Source organism: Lutra lutra, chromosome 1, assembly GCF_902655055.1.
Source record: "Lutra lutra chromosome 1, mLutLut1.2, whole genome shotgun sequence".
Taxonomy (NCBI): domain Eukaryota; kingdom Metazoa; phylum Chordata; class Mammalia; order Carnivora; family Mustelidae; genus Lutra; species Lutra lutra.
The window spans coordinates 148,242,998-148,261,596 of record NC_062278.1 but is presented as its reverse complement, the minus strand read 5'-3'; the positions used below and the strand labels follow the sequence as shown (position 1 = coordinate 148,261,596).

At 37.2% G+C, this 18,599-nt stretch overlaps 1 protein-coding gene across 9 annotated transcripts in view; it reads right to left on the bottom strand.

The window, feature by feature from the left end:
• The window catches only part of RBMS3 (RNA binding motif single stranded interacting protein 3), a 1,359,637-nt gene that overhangs the window by 56,600 nt on the left and 1,284,438 nt on the right, over positions 1-18,599 (bottom strand). For all 9 annotated transcript variants that reach the window (XM_047738838.1, XM_047738869.1, XM_047738849.1 and 6 more), the window contains one exon: positions 3,200-3,310. In XM_047738838.1, coding sequence (XP_047594794.1) covers positions 3,200-3,310 — 111 coding nt within the window. The remainder of the gene's footprint in view (positions 1-3,199; positions 3,311-18,599) is intronic.

Genomic DNA, 18,599 nt, shown 5'->3' with positions numbered 1-18,599 from the left:
GGCTTCTCTGGACTTTTGGGTTTATCATCCTGAAAAAGTTAGAAGCTAAGGAAATAAAAACTTGAGAAAAATAATTTATGCCAAATGAAACAGAGTGGGCCGGAGACTTGTACTACGACCTTGATAATGTTCTATATCCCTTCTGGCGACCTGGACTGAATGGCCACATTAATGAACATAATGGCCATATTATGAAGCCATTTGAGGTAGAGGGATAAAGGCGGCTCATTTGATAAGCATCTAGCGGGTGTCGCACATGGTTTTAGGTATGTTACATATATCATTCCATTTAACACACCACCACTGGGATATACATATTATTTTCCTCCTGGGTAAAAGAGGAAATCAAAATTCAGAGAGTTAAGTAACCTGTCTAATACACCATAGCTAGTAAGGGGCAGAGCCTGGCTTTGAACTCAGGTTTAATTCTAATGCCCACTGTTCTTTCCATGATACCAAGCCACCTTCCCAGCAATAGATAAAGCAATGGAAAAGATGCAGTAAGGTGGAGAAATTTGATTAAAAGAATCCATTTCAATTGCATAATAACCACTACACATGCCAATCAAAAATTCAGATAAAAGGAATCTCTGATGGTATATCAAAGTGTAAGAGTGACAGTTTGAGAAAAAAGTATAGCCATATTCTGGACACCGCTAAACGTCAACAAAGTAATAGTGTTCTCTCTCTGACTTTCCAGAACCTTATGGAATTTTAACCCTTGGTAAAACATCAATTTACACAAAGCTTATGATGTGCCTAAGCATTATTCATTATAAATGTGAAGCAGGAAAAGAATGAAAAAAAATTAGAAGAAATTTGGTGTTAAAAATGAGCCACCTGCTTAAAACTCTCTATGAAAGGGAAGGAGTATATATCATTTTTGAGTAATTTGACTATTATTAGCTGGGCAAAAATTATGATCTCATATAAATGCGTTCTTGTTGAAATGCTCAAATACTAATCATAATATATGTTATTGAATCAGCCACTATTGTAATTCTGAAACTGTTCTATATATTTTAGCTTATTTTTCAGTTCTCTAAAGGATTCAGTCATATTCTTAATTAACTTAGCTCTTGTATTTTTTTCTAGTTGGCAAATCTGAATTTCAGCAAGTCAGCTGGTTTTGTTTTTGATTCAACTAAGTAGGATTTATAAAGTGTTTCTTTCTAGACTTTCTAGATTTTCTAGATGTTTGTATTGTAAGTCATCCTCTTCTTGGATTCTAGATTGCCGTTCAACACAGTAAGATTGAATTACTTCACTTGTTCAGAATTTATCATCTTTTAAGGAGAGAAAGGCTGATATGAAGGGAAATCAACAGCGTAGACATGAGAAACTTCAATTTCTCCCAATGAACTTGGGACTTGCTTTGTTAATAAATGAGGGAAGTGACTAAATGTTTATGTAAATTACATGACTATGTTTGTGACATGAGTAAATATAGACCAAATTTGGTGATATATTTCCAGGGTTTATTAGTTGTCGTCAAGATTGGCCCCTGATTTGTGAATGACCTGGGAATGACATATTAGCTGAAATGGAAAAGGATCTGGGAAAAGAAAACCAGGCTCAGGTGTATTATGTTACTAGATCTAGATCTGCAGGTGCATACAATAAAGCCACCTTTCCATACACATTCCTAAAAACTATCTCCCTGATGAAAATTAACTGTACCACAGTGTAGAGTTAAATATAGTCTTAGACATGACTTGAAAGTCTAGATCAGAGACCTAAAAAATTATTGGATCCAGCCCCTGCTTTCAGACAGGTAAGGTATCATCAACTGCTTTTTATAAGTTCGGCGACCGAGGTCTTCAGGTAAGTACTCTTTATTGAAACAATGGGACTCTTTCCATCAGGCATATGGATTTTCTTCCTATTTAGAGCAGACTTTTCTGGCCTCAGTGGACATGTCAGAAACTTCTTGTACTCCAAAAAGCCCATGAGTTGATACATTTATGTGGCAAGCAATCCATTGCTTTAAGGTAAAATTTCTGATATAGAGCTAGTGTCCTCAGTGTACATAGATATTTAGAGATGATGTCAGACTACCTGTGAAGAATCACAGAAGTGGCAACTATGAAACATACAGGCTTAAAGTCATAGAGGTGGATAGTGAAAGAGCCCCCATATAGCATCACGGCTCACTACTCAACCAGACAGAGAGGGGAACAGACTGGAAGAGATTATTTTCCCAAAGACAGAGCGAAAGAACAGTGCTCAATCAAGATTTGAGTTTAGTACTCCTAACTCCTAGTCCAGTGTTCTTTCTATAATTAAGCTGTCTCACTCAGAAAAGTGATTTAAAAAAATGACTACATCTTTAAAAATGACAAAATTATCTGCACAAATATTTGTAAAGAATAAAACCTGCTACCATAGTGTCACATGAAAGATTGGCTTTGATTCTGATGTTTGATCTATACTGATAATGAACTAAACTGTAGTGTTTCAGGTTGTATTAGACATTTGCCTCTTAACCATTTGGGGAATTGTCTTTGAATAGATTTTTTAAAAATAAAACAAAACTGTGTTAATGATGCCAAATGGTTGATACAAATCAATGCTGTAATAAGCATTTTTATATACTTTTTTTCCCTAAAGAAAATAATGGCTCATCAAAAATATCCCAACCTATCAAAAAGCATCAAGTACACTAGATTCCTTTCCTTTTTTTCAACATCACCTGTCTACCTATTCAAAACAAAGTTGAAAAGAACTGGATTATGTCAGGTTCTCAATTACTTTTTATTGATTTAAACATTGAAAGTAAATAACAAGCTCTATGTATTAGTCATAGTCAAGGTTGGCCCCTGACTTATGAATGACCCGGGAATGATATATTAGGTGGAGTAGGTAAGCATGTGGGAAAAGAAAACCAGGCTCAGATGTATTACAAGTTCTAGATTTGCAGGTGTGCGCATAAAGACACCTTTCCATAAATGGATATTATACCTGGTGTACTGTGTTCTTTGAACAAGAAGTGACTCAAATTTAAATGCAACACAGTGGAAACTTCAGCCTGGTCAATGGGAGTAAATGTGCCCCAATACTGCACAAGGCACACCAGAACCTAGAAACTTGTTTCAGTCAACGGCACGGGGCCAGTTTTGCTAATAATACCAGTGAAAGCTGCATTGCATCTTATCGAAGAAGTCTGAGAAAACAAAGCAAAACCAACTCTTCAACTCACCGTTCCTGTTGTGCCCAATGAAAGATGATTCATCTGTTGCGTCAGGGGGCCCATCATGTTTGCTGGCTGCATTGACATAGGATGGTCCATTGTCGGCGTAATCACAGCACCCTACAAGCACACACAATGTCCATCTGAAAACAGGTTCCACAAGGGAGGAAACTTTTAAAAACAATAAACACAGTCAACTACCTTAGCGTCAAATGTGTTTACTTTTTAATGAAAAGGCTAAGTTCAACCATGTATGATTTTTTACATCACCCATGCCATTTTGTTGTTATCTGAATAGATAGCACTAATGACTTCCCTTTCCTTTAATGTGATTTATCTATGATGTGTCTAAAACGCTTATCATTTATAATGCCAATATTCAATATAGAATATATTCCAAGATATCATACATATCCTCTTTCATTGTTCTAAATACAAACTTCTCTAACTGAAAAACACTAACACTATGGAAATTATCTAGTTTTTCTCAATATTGAATAAGACTTTTTTGGCTTATGCTTTTATCCATGATTTATATGGATAATTATTGATGATCTCAATACAATCTACCACCAGAGTAACAATGCTGGTCCAGATGAGTTTCTCGACTGGATCTTTTGAAGGACAGATAAATATCTAGTACAAATGATATAAAAATCAGACTTAGTATTTTCCATGTTTTTCTTCCTAATCTTTTGACCTACTTTCTTTCTATCTGGTGCTTTTGAAAAAGATAGAATACTGAACTCTGTTAAACATTGGTCAAATGTAACACTGCTAAAATATTACCAAAAAAAAAGTCAAGTTTTTCATCGGATGTTAAGAAAAGCCTACTTGTAGAATATGCTCTTTGATTTATTATAACTGTTGGGAATGCAAGAAATAACAGACATTTAAAAAAATTTCTGTTCATATATATAGTTTCACATAGCTAGTGAAGCAAAGGGCAAACGCTTCCTTTTCCCCCTCTCCTAGTTACTCTGCCTTAATTGACTAGCTGAGAGAATAGAACAATTTTTTCTTAATTTAAAAGCTAAGGTTGGACAGCATCTTTGAGATTATTGAAATTTCAATGCTTTATTATAAAGATGATCATACACGTAGAAGCCCATGATATCACAACTCATTTAAATACCCACTGGTGGGGCGCCTGGGTGGCTCAGCAGGTTAAGCCGCTGCCTTCGGCTCAGGTCATGATCTCAGGGTCCTGGGATCGAGCCCCGCATCGGGCTCTCTGCTCAGAAGCCTGCTTCTTCCTCTCTCTCTGCCTGCCTCTCTGCCTACTTGTGATCTCTCTCTGTCAAATGAATAAATAAAATCTTAAAAAAAAAATAAATAAAAATAAATAAATAAATACCCACTGGTAATAAAATGATGATGTATTTGAATGCTATTTTTTTTTCTGTAAACACTTTTTTCACTGTTTGACTTTTCTTCCCATGTAAGTGAACATTTTGAAGAAATAAAACTAGGACAGATTTATGTAGACGGCAGGATGTCAGCACACAAACCACCCATAAGCAAATGTTTCTGAGAACGTTTTGCTCAGGATGATCAATTCCTCCTGGCATCATCCAAATCTGACTTCCTGACTGTATCTGTTAAAAAAAGATCAGGCTTTCATTCATCCTTCCTTGTGGGCTCCTTCTCATTAATATGGAGGGAGAATAGAAATTGAGCCAAATATTTGGAAATGCTTGATTTTCAGAGCCAACATTGTTTGCAAGGATATTTGCGGTTTGCTAGACTCAATCAGAAGTATATATATATATATATATATATATGTTATTTTAAAGATCTGTAGCTTATAAATACACATAAATGTTCATTTGTGTTGTTTTAATTTCTTGATGCATCCATGAATTGTCATTCATCAGCAGACTTCTTGAATCAGAAACATGATAAGTAAGCTTTTACTAATTATAATTCAGAGACACATCACTTTCTCTTCTGGCTGCCTGAATTTCGTTAAACAAAACCACATTAACTTTTTCCTTAAGAAAAACAAACAAACAAAAAAACAAAACAAAACAAAAAACCCAGCTTCTGTGCTTTATTTCCGGTGTTCGTTGTGCCATACCAACAGCGAATACTTTAAAAAACACTGGGTCCTTCTTAAAGCACTTAGAGATAAACTATAGAAAAACCTCAGAGTTAAGATGGAAGTCCTGAAGCACTTTTTTGTTTTTTTTTTTTTTAACCAAGAAGTGGCACTTTCACAACATTCTAATCTTTGGCAGGTGTAAGACTTCAATACTGTTTTTTGAACTTGAAACTTAGACTACCTTCTTAGAATATTGCCCCTAGAGACTCCAACAGCTAAACTGTCACAATCCTGGAAACCCCCGGATTGTAATCAACCTGCTCTAGCTACATAAAGGGTTACTCGTCATAAATCAGAGATAAAGACCAAATTCTGTTTGGTAGAAAAACCTTTCTTGTTAGTGTCCTAGAGGTGATCTCATCTCCAGTGGTGCAAGAGGTAGATTTTAGTCTTTGGAAGGCAATATGCAAATGAGATATGTGAGCATATGACAGATGAATCAAAATCCATGCAAGATGAGAATAGAAGGATTGAATGCCTGCATTTGGAATTAATTTAGGAAGGATTGTTTGGTCTTTTTACAGAATCCTTTCTCAGAAAGTGTTCGGGGACTCATTTGATTACAGATGACACAGAAGGAGCATTGCTTCTGTGGATAAACCAGAAACTGACAATCAAAGGGAAGAGTAGGAAGAGCGTTGTCATAATTTGGAATTGCAAATAGAAGCAGTAGGCATAGAGTGGAAAACAATGAACGGAAATATTCCTTTCTGTTCAACAGGCCACTTACTGCAAATAAACGAACAATAAAATGAAGATTCTTGGGGGAGGACAGAGCCACTGTCTCTGCCTCTTCATGTTCAATGAAGAAAGAATTCCCACAAATTATTAAGAACATAAACTCCTTAATAGTTTCAAGGGATGAAAGAAATGTACAATTAGTGAGTAAATGGAAGTTATAGAAAGGAACCCCCCAGAGAGGCACAACTTCTTGATGATACTTGATGGGGGACAACTTACAGAATTTGAAGTACAGGTTATCGACAACAAAGACTGGTGTTTGTCAGCCACTTTGCTCATCAAAGATTACATACAGAGTCTTCTCCGTGTTGTGTAGGACATTATTTAAAAACAAAACAAAATGAAAAACACGGAGGAAGAGAGAAAAGAAAGAAAAAAAGAACAAAAAGGAAAAGAAAAAACCTGTGGTTCTTAAGGCAAAACTAGTGCCCCCAAGCATAACTGTGCCTAATTAAATATACTGTCACATCCATTCCTATCCAATGCATTTAAGCCATAGATTGAAGAGTGTTTTGTGAAAGATGTTGCCAACACATTAACGGTAATTTCATTTACTCCAAATGTATAGAATGTGCTGTCTGACAGAGTTCACTTGGCAAATGGCAAAGCAAGAGGAAACAGATTTTTCATTTTAGCATCTCCGGATGTCTGGGTTTGTTCAATGTTTAAGCTGCAGAGAAAAATACTGTAACATGCTATAATTCCACTGAAAAGCACAATGACCAAACAGCTGATGGGAATGTCTGGTCTATTTTAGCCACTGCCTCTGCAAAAACAAAGCTGTTCACACTCAAGAGATGTGGGGTGGATCTGGTCACCCTAGTTCTGAAATAAACAGTTTCAACAGCAATTTGGACAAAGTTTCCAAAGATCATTGATGTAAACATATCTGAACAGAGGCCATAAAAGCATCTATGTTGTTAACCTCCTGCCAGTATTTTAAAGAAATTTTAAGTCTTGGAGAGTTTATCAGTACTTTAATTTCCCAACTACAGGATCGTTGGCAAATTCAGGGAAAACATGTTGAAGTTCTCTACTATTAAGAGCATGCATTGTGGGCTGAAAACCTGTATGAAGGCCAGGAGTTGGACCACCATGAGAAGAACTGCCTGTATGAATATTCCTGTGAGTGTGTGTGTTCTAGACCAGTGTTTTCTTAAGTAACACCTGCCGACCAGCAGCAATGGCAGACCAAGAATTGGAATTAGCATCCCTGAGCTTTGGGTCTTGAAATCTGTGTTTCCACAAGCTCTGCAGGTGATTCTGGTGTCCCCTGAAGTATGAGAGGGGTGCTCTTGCCTATAAACTGCTATGGTATAATCTAGTGTCACAGATACAGTGTCTTAGATACAAACACTTGGTTTTATTTTATTTATACTGTGTCTCAATTATTTGTTTTAAAGCAGGTGATACAGCATGATTAGAGCAATAATCACATTTTATCTTGTTTAAAAATGCAAAAAGGTCAAGCCTGCATTTTTGATCAGCTGAAATGGGGTGATTATCTGAATAATTCAGGCCTAAGGCTGATGACCTGCCATGCTTCCATTTGACCATTGTGGCTTATGCTCTATTATATTTGAGAATCTCTTGTATTTGGAACCTTAGTAAGCCTTAAATTTGAAAGCATAAAAATCTAAAAGGTAAGGAAATTATTTGGATAATGTAAGTGAAAAAAAAAAAAAAAGAAATATCACTCTCTTTTTTCCTTTTCTCATGTCTAGTTGCCTCAGGTGAAAATGTTTGTTGCCCCTACTATACTCTTTTCTTGCAGTGACTTACACAAAACTACAGGACTTTTTCACAGTAATCATTCAACATGACTTAAAAAAAAAAAACAAAACCCACGGTTTAAGATCATTTATCTTCATTCTCATCTGTATGTTTTCCGCTTCTCTGTTAGTTTTAATATTTCTAGAATAAATGTCTCATTGAGTTTGTGTACACCAGACTATTTTTAGCACATCTCAAGCAGAGTGCAGAGAATGATAGGAGCTCACAAGGAAGCTACTTACTGTCAATGATTTGCCCATAGCAACAATGATTTCGTAATGGAAATGACATAAAGGTGTTTTGTTTAACTTGGAGAAGTGCTACTCAAACGCAGTGTCCTACAATGTTAGTGTGCAACATTCCTGTAGTATATGTAGAGATGCCTAGTTTTTTTCATTCGTTGATGTTGGCATGTTTTTTATTGTTGTTTCTCTTTCTTTCTTTCTTTTTTTCTTTTTTGAAGGCAGCTGCTTTGCATGGTTTAAGAAAGGCTGCCATGGGGAGAGAACAAAAGGGAACTAAAGAGGCCTTCAACCTTCAATACACTCATTAATCTTCAACTGTCTTGATAAATTTTCAACCAACTTAGAGGGGGCAGTCTGGCTTTTGAAACAACTATGTTTGAAACCCAGAAAGCTATGGCAAAGCTGGTAGATAAGACTTCAACTGTGAAAGCATTTGCAGATAACCTATGACAAACACTGGAGGGAGGGAAGGATGATGAATAACCTTGGTTAAGCCAGAAAGCCACACTGCCCCAGGGCCCCATTCTAGCACTGAATCCCTTCCTTTTCATAATAATTCTCTTTCAAGATTTTCCATCCATGAGGGCAAGGGTCATGTTGACATACCATTTGTAAACCCTATAAATAGGAATTGCATATAGGACATACTCAAAACAGTTCTTGTGAATTAATTTTAGATATCAGCACCACTAATTATTCAGTTGAATTAAAAATGACTAATATCTAAAAAAAATTTTAAATGGTTAACATTTACTATGATTTTTTAATTTTAGATTGTTAATACCAATGGGCCTACAGCCGGTCTGCTGGTTCATCGCTATCTTCATGCTCTCTACAGTATAAGGCATATAATACATGCTTCATAAATATTGGTTAGAAGAATGAAAAAAGAGCAAAACTCTAAATAAATCAAAAGGTACTTAGAAACCTACCTCGAGATTTCTAGTCAAAATGGAGCAATCTGAAAATTCTGAGAAAACTTGTTCTCACAAGGGGTGGCTCAGTTGTGTTTTTTAAATTTTTTTTCCCCTTGTGGAAATGATATTTTTAAAAAATTTAAATTCAATTAATTAACATATAGTCTATTACTAGTTTCAAAGGTAGAGTTCAGTGATTCGTCAGTCTTATATAACACCCGGTGCTCATTACATCACATGCCCTCTTTAATGTCCATCACCCAGTTATTCCATCCCCCCCACCTCTCTTCCCTCCAGCAACTGTCAGCTTATTTTCTATGATTAAGAGTCTCTTATGGTTTGTCTCCTTCTCTGATTTATTTTTTCTTCCTGTCCCCTATGATCCTGTTTTGTTTCTTAAAATCCACATATAAGTGAAATCACATGATAATTGTCGTTCTCTGATTGACTTATTTACTTAGCATAATACTTTCATCCATATCATTGCAAATGGCAAGATTTCATTTTTTGGTGGCTGCATAATATTCCATTGTATATATATGTATACACCACATCTTCTTTATCCATTCATCTGTTGATGGACATCTGGGCTCTTTCCATAGTTTGGCTAATGTGGACATTGCTGCTATAAACATTGGGGTGCAGGAGGGGTGGCTCGTTTTTTTGTGTTTTTTTTTTAAGATTTTATTTATTTATTTGACAGAAATCACAAGGAGGCAGAGAGGCAGGCGGGCGGGGGGGAGCAGGCTCCCTGCTGAGCAGAGAGCCCGATGTGGGGCTTGATCCCAGAACCCTGGGATCATGACCTGAGCCGAAGGCAGAGGTTTTAACCCACTGAGCCACCCAGGTACCCCATATAATGTATTACGGGGTGGCTCAGTTTTAAAATCATGTCTTGCCTCACAGATATGTGTATGTGTTAATGTCATCGACCACCATATCCTTAAAGATGAGATCTGAAATTCACCTGAAGTAGAAGTTTTTACTAATGCCACCATAGCATTTTTATGGTACTTATTAAAATAAAAAGTATTTGCATATGGGAATATGTCAGTGGTTCTCAACCAAGGGCAACTTTGAATTGTCCGGAAGGGACATTTGGCAATGTCCAGAGATAGTTTTGGCTGTCACCTTGGGGAAGGGGTGCTACTGATACTTAGTGGGGAAAGAGGTCATTGACCTTACAGAACCTCCTACAACACACAGGACAGCTCCCCACAGCAAAGAATTATTCAGACAAAAACATCATTAGTGTTGATGTTCAGAAACCCTGGTATGTATGTGTGTCTATAAATAAATGCCATTTATACAAAATGCGAAGTTTTAAAACTATAATAATTAGAAAATGACAGAGTATTCATCCATACTCTGCTTTCTATAAGTAACACCAAATTTTAGATTTTATGCTGAGACTTTTTTCATGATATAAACCTATTTCCTTAAGTCAATCAGAGAAAGACAATTATCATATGATCTCCCTGATAGAGGAAGTTGAGAGGCAGCATGGGGGATTTGGGGGGTAGGAAAAGAATAAATGAAACAAGATGGGATCGGGAGGGAGATAAACCATGAGAGACTCTTAATCTCATCAAACTGAGGGTTGCTGGGGGTTGGGGGGCAGGAAGAGGGTGGTTGGGTTATGGACATTGAGGAAGGTATGTGCTATGATGAGTGCTGTGAAGTGTGTAAACCTGGCAATTCACAGACCTGTACCCCTGGGGCTAATAATACATTATATGTTAATAAAAAAAATTTTAAAAATTAAAATAAAGCTATTTCTTAAAGATCAGATATCTAAGTCAATTGCCTGAATCTTATAAATTACCAATAGAAGGAGGCAAGACTATTATGTGACTTTCAATGGCTGCTTAATTATTTTTGAGTTCAAATTTATGTTGTTATTTACTTTGGAAATACGGCTAACAAGAGCTGAATTTCTCTTCCCTACATTAGAGAGATTCAGTCCAACTGGCATATTATTTGGACTGCTACCTAGAAATGTGTAACTATGGACTTAGGGTATGATGTTTGGAAAGTATTTGACATTGGTCTATGGTCAATTTAAAAGAGTTCTGTACACAGTTTTCATAATGGGAGAATGTCTGTTAGTTGTAAAAATAGAGGGTATTTTTTTTCCTGGTACTCTTAAATATTCTTAATTTTGTGTTGGTTTTTGATTCAGTTACCCTTAATTGGAAGTGCTTTTTTTTTTTTAAATATGTAGTATTAAAAGACACCAAAAACCAAATTAGTTTTAACAATTGAGTCTCCTTAAAAGAATCCTAATTATATAACATGCTTATTCAACTGTGAATAGTGGTTTCAATTATTGGTTAAGTACCTATTTATACAATAGTGTCATTCCAAATGAGAATATAAATATGTCATACTGAAGTATCTTACCAAAGCAGGTATATAGATAATTAGAATTCTCAACAACGCTTTATTGAATCCTTTAGAGTTTTGTGCTTAAAACTAAAGAATTTGTTCAGTAGTGACTTTTGATGTTTTCAACAAGCTTTTTTGGAATTCTAATAGAGCAAGATGGCTTTTAAATATGCTACATTATTGAGAGAAAGTTGAAAATTTGAAGACTTTGGGCCCCCATGTCAAGTGGTTTTGTTGGCTGGATGTGAAATAGAACAACTAGTTCTTTAATTATTGAAGATTTACACCTGGTTAAAATTATAAAAGGAATTTCATAATGCAGATGGGTTATCAAATTCTTTTTCTTTCAGATGCCTTCTTAAAGAGAGCACAGTAGGGACGCCTGGGTGGCTCAGTTGGTTAAGCAGCTGCCTTTGGCTTGGGTCAGGATCCCATGTCCTGGGATAGAGTCCTGCATCGGGCTCCTTGCTCGGCAGAGAGCTTGCTTCTCCCTGTGCCTCTGCCTGCCACTCTGCTGTGCTCGCTCGCTCTCTCTTTCTCTCTCTGACAAATAAATAAACAAAATCTTTAAAAATAAATAAATAAATACATACATAAGCAAATAATAATTAAAAAAAAGAGAGAACATAGTTGCTGAGCCAATGGAAACATTAAGAGTGCATCGAAGGATCCCAGGGCTTCTTCGGTGAGTTTCTTATGGTTTCAGCAGCAAAGCTGAATTGACATTCATCAACCTTCCATTTCAGTCACGAGAACAATAGGGGGCTCTCAGCTACGGGGCATCTGCCACACACAAACATGTGTGCCACACAATTCCGTGTGATGTGGAATAGATGATATGACAGAATCACACTATCTGTGTGGAAAAACAAATGGCACAACCTAAGTCTTTTGTCTTCACTATACAGGGCCTTCTGGGGTGTATGCCTTCCAAAATCAGTTTGAAGAGATTTGAGAAGGGGTACCTGAGTGACACAGTTGGTTAAATGGCTGACTCTTGGTTTCAGCTCAGGTGGTGATTTCAGGGTTGTGAGATCAAGCCCCACATTAGGCTCTGTGCTCAGCAGAGTCTGCTTAAAACTCTCTCTCTCTCTGACCCTCCCGCATATCCTCTCTGTTTCTCTCAAAATAGATAAATAAATAAATAAATAAATAAATAGGAGATTTGAGAAACAAACAAAAAGATTAAAGAACACGAAGCTATATTTACCAATGAATGAGTTAATCATAATGTATGTCACCATCTTTGTTACTTTTTAAGATATAAGAAACCCCCCAGTATCTACTCACCCAATAAATTACATAATAGAAAATTGTATTAGAGATACAGAGAACAATTCTTAACCTTCTTCCTATTTTAACAATGATAACCAAAAACACATGCATATCCCTTTAAAGATGAGCAGAAGTAATTTTCCTTATTTTTTGTTAAACAAGGTCTACAGGGGAAATCATGTTAAACTACCTTTACTACCAAAGTACAGCCTATATCACATTTTCATACCTGAGTTAGCATCTTGAAAAATATTATTTCATGTTAGAAATGTCACATGTTTAAGACATTGGTATCTTTAAGGCAATAGCTGTTGTAAGTTAATGGGTAAGAGGCGTGAAAGGGTAAAAAGACAATTCAGTGATGAAACCAAAATATTTTCCATTCCTCCTTGTGGAGGAGATAATGTGTTAACAGACCAGTGGGCACATTCTCACGAGTGACCCTTCTGTACAGCCATCAGGAATGAACAGTAGGGCCATGCATGATAATGTGCCCGCTGCTCTGTTTCCACATTATCTCAGCCCAAATGAAGGCTTATATAGGTAGGTCCGAGATGACATTTTAGCCATATTACGCACACTCTGTAAAGATCCCAGGGCTTCCAGTCTCCATTTCCTGTGTAATTTGCCAAGACTCTCCACATGAAACCGCTCCTCCTACCACACTGAACTACTCATCCTTGGTGTTTCTGGCAGGAGTTCTGGGCACTGACAGCAGGTTAGTAGATGTACTTTAAGTTTTTTGTCAAGTACCACATTCTATGGAACATCACCTACGTCTGACCCAGGTTGTGGGTCATTCGTCCCTCTCTTCTCTCAATATTTGGCACATGCCTTGATCATGATCATACTTCTCCTCTGGATTCTTTTTATTGTGCTATTTATGATGCTCAATTAATTTTCTAATGTGCCAAAGCCTAGCACAGTGTATATCATGAAACAGGTTGTAATGGTGCCAAATGACCAAAAGAATGAATGGCACTTGCTTATCAGCCAGGGCTCCCGTGACTTTGAAGGGATACAAATACAGTAACAGCTACTCCGTGCTCAGACTGGGTTAGAGGATTTAGTAAAAATAATGGAAGTACTCTCTTGACCGGACAGCTGGATGGTCTTAAAAATCCATCCTTCCAATTACTCTGCTTTCCTTCAAAGTGTCCCTGTCTGATCACTGCCAGCTAGATGTTCCTGTCTTTTAGTATGAGAATTCCCAGGTTCTAAGAACCACACACTATCCAGGGAATTTTAATGTTAGGAGTTCACTACATGATTTCCATCCTATGGAATAATTTTAGGTACCTGATTCAATGCTGCAAAGTTCCTTTTATGTATCACAGCCAATGCACAGAGCCACAAATGCAGGGTAAACTTTTTTATTAGGGCTTTCCTGTGCCACAAACTGTTTTAATAGCCATGTATCTGCCCAAGATCTTTGTCAGACCTTGTCACGTGATAAGAGAAAAAATGCTTTATTCACTTGTACACCAATCACTTTGTATACCTCCAAGTAGGTTTTCAACATACAGAGGGTTTAAAATGCACATCAGAAGCAGTATACCAGGCCAGTGTTCTTCTAAACGATAAAACAAATAGGGTTCCCAGCAGATGTCTGAATATTTATAGGCAGGATCTTTAGTCTGGTAAAAATGTTTATCTTGCTTTAACTAGCACTCAGGACTGTGAGCTGTCATAAAGCTTCTCATTAAAATCTTCCCTTACTGACAAATAGGCCAAAAAACCAAAAAACACCCCCCAGCCCAAAAAAAGCTGGTTACAAATCATTTCCAAGGTCTCATAGGATCCTATTGGTAAGTGGGCCTGGGAAATAATTTCTCAAACCACAGAAGTGATCAAGAGGAAAAGCTGTCTGTTATCCTACTTATGGCCATTGTTTATAGTGCAAATTGCCTAAAAATGTCACAAGGTACCTTGATTCTGGCCGTTACTAGAATAGCTATTCCTTGTCCCGCAATTTGCTATAAAATGTACTTTATTTTGTGGTCCCTCAGAGGACATTTCTGGGTCATTTGTTTTCTCCTTTAAGACATTTTCAGGAATTTGCCTGGTTAGAACCGGCATCACAACCAGACCTAAGGATATGGGTATAAAGTCACAACCCTGTTAAGAAACTAATAGACTCTCTTTAAAGTACACTTGCTATTACTACTATCATCACTGGTGTGTCTCCCACCCAGTATATTTCCTAGGTTTTGTAACATAGTGCTGAGATAATATATGTTCTCCTGGAATGGCCATATCCTAAGGTAAAAATTCTCGTATTAGCATCCAACCGAGATACAGTCTAAGGCCTACAGGATGTTAGCGAATATACATAAAATTGTCCAGAAGATGAGGTGAAAGACCTCAAAGCTTTGTTTGTATTCTTCAGCGTCCTATTTCTTCTAGAATCGGTGCCAGAAGCTAGTTACATCTTTCATTCCGCTTAGATTTCATGGCCCCTTCTCTGAAACAGTCATACCATATTAGTAATTTTGGATTTTTCTGCTGGATGACTTCGGCTAATTAAGAGCACCTGCAAAATACTGGTCTTAAACCTTCTAGTACCTTTTTTCTCAAAGCGTAATCTGGGACCAGACAGAATAATCTGAGACTTTGATGCAGACTCTAGGTCTGGCCTCAGCCCCACTGAATCCGAGTCAGCTTTTCACTGAGATCCCCAGGTGAGTCACAGTCGTGGGCAAGTTTGAGAAGCTCTGCTCTGTTTTTTTTTGTTTTTTTCTGTCATGCACATTAGAGTAAATTGTCTACTGCATTTCTTCTGAGGAGACCCTTGGTTTGTTTCTTAATCATTTCGTTAATTCCTTTTTTCAGTTTCTACTTGAGGGTCAAGTAGCTTCAAATAATCTTAGCAACATTAATATGTCTCCTTGTTCTAACCACAAATAGCCGGTAATATTTAGTTCAGTTCCTCAATAGTCTCCATAGGGCTTCTCCTTTTATCCATAAAAACTCTTGTACCAAAAAAAAAAAAAATTATTTTCATTTCCTATGACATATTTTCATGGCAACCCTCAAATTGAAACCTCCATTCTTTCCAAATAATATCTTCTTCTTAACCAATGAGTTTGGAATGGCTATTACAGTCAAGTGTTAAAAGAGAGGCTACACGCCTTATGTAGTCAACATCTAAATATTTTAGTTAATTCCGTATATATGTCATAAATATAAGATGTCAATCAGGAGTTAGAAGTAAAATTCCAAAATATTGTTACTTGCCAGGCGCTGATGGAATTGACAAAAAATGCGGGTTAGTTTAAAATCAAAGTTTCTCTAACTAGTTAAAAATTCAAGTTTTTAAGCACTCTTTGTTGTCTTGCACTTTTCTTAAATTCCTGAACCTGATTTCCAACAGCTCACTGAATCTAGAATCTCAGACATCTCAAAACAACCATGTCCCATTCTGAATATTTTCTCTTTTTCTAGAAATCGTCTTTCTCCTATTTGAGTCTTGAAGTAATAGAGAAAATTCTAGGTCCTCCTTTTCTTTGCATCCCTCACCATGCATAACAAACCAGTAGTCAAGTCTTGTCTCTGCTACATCATAAATGTCTCCAAGTTCTCTGTTCCTTCCTTTCAAGCTCTCACTGACTGTGTTGAAAGCTTCAACCATGTCTCATTAAGATTAATCCAATAACTTCCCTGGCTGTACCTCCCTCACTTATGGGATGCTGTAGACATTTTTTTTTTAAGATTTTATTTATCCATCTGATAGGGAAATAGAGAGAGAGCACAAGTAGGCAGAGAAGCAGACAGAAGGAGAGGGAGAAGCAGGTTCTCTGCTGAGCAGGAAGCCCGATGCGGTACTCGATCCCAGGACCCTGGGATCATGACGTGAGCCCAAGTGAGATGCTTAAATGACTGAGCCACCCAGGCACCCCATAGACATTTATTTTTTTAACACTCTCTGCACATGTTCTTAGCTCCCCACAAAGTGAATCCTGCTATTTCAACCTAGAATTTTGGAAAACAAAAACAAAAAAACACACCTATATTTCTCAGACTCCCTTTCTGTGATATATACAGATGTGACTTTTGCTCATGAGAAGCATCTTTGAAGGACTTCGATTTGTAAGACAGTCTGGAATGAGACAGGAACAGAGGGCGTGTGGCACCCGAGTAGCATGGCTCCATGGTTCATAGGAATGTTGGCCGTTTCTTCACTAGAGCAGAGCAGTGTGGTTTGGGGGTTAACAGAGGTCGCAGCACCCGCTTTGGTCATAGAACAAGAGATCTAGATGTTTATTGTCTGCCAATATTCAGCATGTATTTGCTATCAGATTAATCTATTGTCGATTTCTCTTTTGACAGCAATTTCAGGAGATAAAAATGTATGGTAATTTCACTGTTTTAAATTTATTTTTACAGCTAGATGGGGTGAGAAACTATTATCATTCTATTCAAAATAGTTCACTAAGATGATTTTTATTATTTTCTTCTGCTCCTTGAAGGGAAACAAAGAGGACTTTACGTCTACTAAGTGGTATTCAAATTTTGAAGTGTTTGTCATCCTGTGGCCTTAATGATATACCATCTTTATGTCTGCTTTCAAAACTTCTGTAAAAAAGAATGTGGGGCTGCAAATGCATTGAAGTAAACTTGGCGCAAAATGCTTTTCCTGAACTTTCAGTGACCAGCTGAAATTATCCTATTGTATTCAAAGTTATTCAAGAGAAAAATATTCAGAACCAGTTTCTTCTCTTAGTTTGTCCTCCCACCCTTTTCTCCTAGCCCTCCCTTCCCTTTCTCATTGACTATATATGCATTAGGTGGGGAAATGAATGTTCAGCAAAATCAGCCGATTTGACTAGCATCAGAGATTTTCAACATATACTTTTTGCTCTATTTCACGCAAGAGCAAGCCTGAAGCCATCTGCCTGCCAACGACGTTGTCCTTCATTCCCATTGTGGAGACAGAACCCCCACTTCATCATTCAAAGGCAATCTTCAAAGGGACATTGTTTTTGCTTATTCCCGTTGTGACAGATGTTTTATATCATCTACCTCCACATGCGAGCTCATCTGTAAGGGACTGCCCACTCTCTGCAGCCAGCTGTGGAAATAGCTCCAGTGTCATCTGTGGCAACACTCATTCCATTCTCCTGACCTCACCGGAGACCACATCCAAGAGCAGGGAAAACAAACAACCCTGATAACTTCCTTGCAAACATTTCCAGGGCAAATTGTTTCGGACAAGCGTTCTTTACGAAGTATGTAACAAAAGAGAGGCAAGCTCAATGTCACCAAGCTGGCTAATTGGGGTAATCCCGGGATTAAGGAATTATGAAGCAATAGCATCTGTGGGCATGATTCAGCTGAAAACATCTGGTTAGCTCAGAACCACTTCAATCAGCTGGAGTACGTGTTTGTCAATCACTTCGTTTCTTTGGATTGTATGAAGTTCCCACGAGGAAATGTTTACATCGCTAACTCATCCAACTTCTTTGAAACGCTGTGAAGAGACTCTAACACATTTCTTAAATGCAGAGACAATTAACTTGAACTGCTCTGTGGCGAAATTATACCCCGATATTAGAACATATTTTAGGAACAGAAACCAAGAAGTCCATCTTCGTTTGCTTGAAACTAAAGAAGTGAAACTTGAGTACCAAGAATTGCATCACTCCGATATTGAGGCGATGTCTCCCATGGGAGAGCCTTTGTAACTTCCTAAGAGATGTTTGGTGTGTTTCGAGTTTAAGATAAAGAATATTCAACTCATCCATGCACTAGTACTTACTAAGTACCTGTTACATTTTGCCCTGAAAGACCTTTGAGTTCAATAGCTAAATAACTTGAATGAGATATATTTTATAAAAACTGGGTTTCAAAAACAGAATGTGGACCAAGTGATCAAAGGCGTTAAAATTTTCCACAGCAGTAAACATCATTGGTGATGCCACGCCAATTTCTGGTTTCATTTAGTGTAAAATGTTGGCTGGCAGACT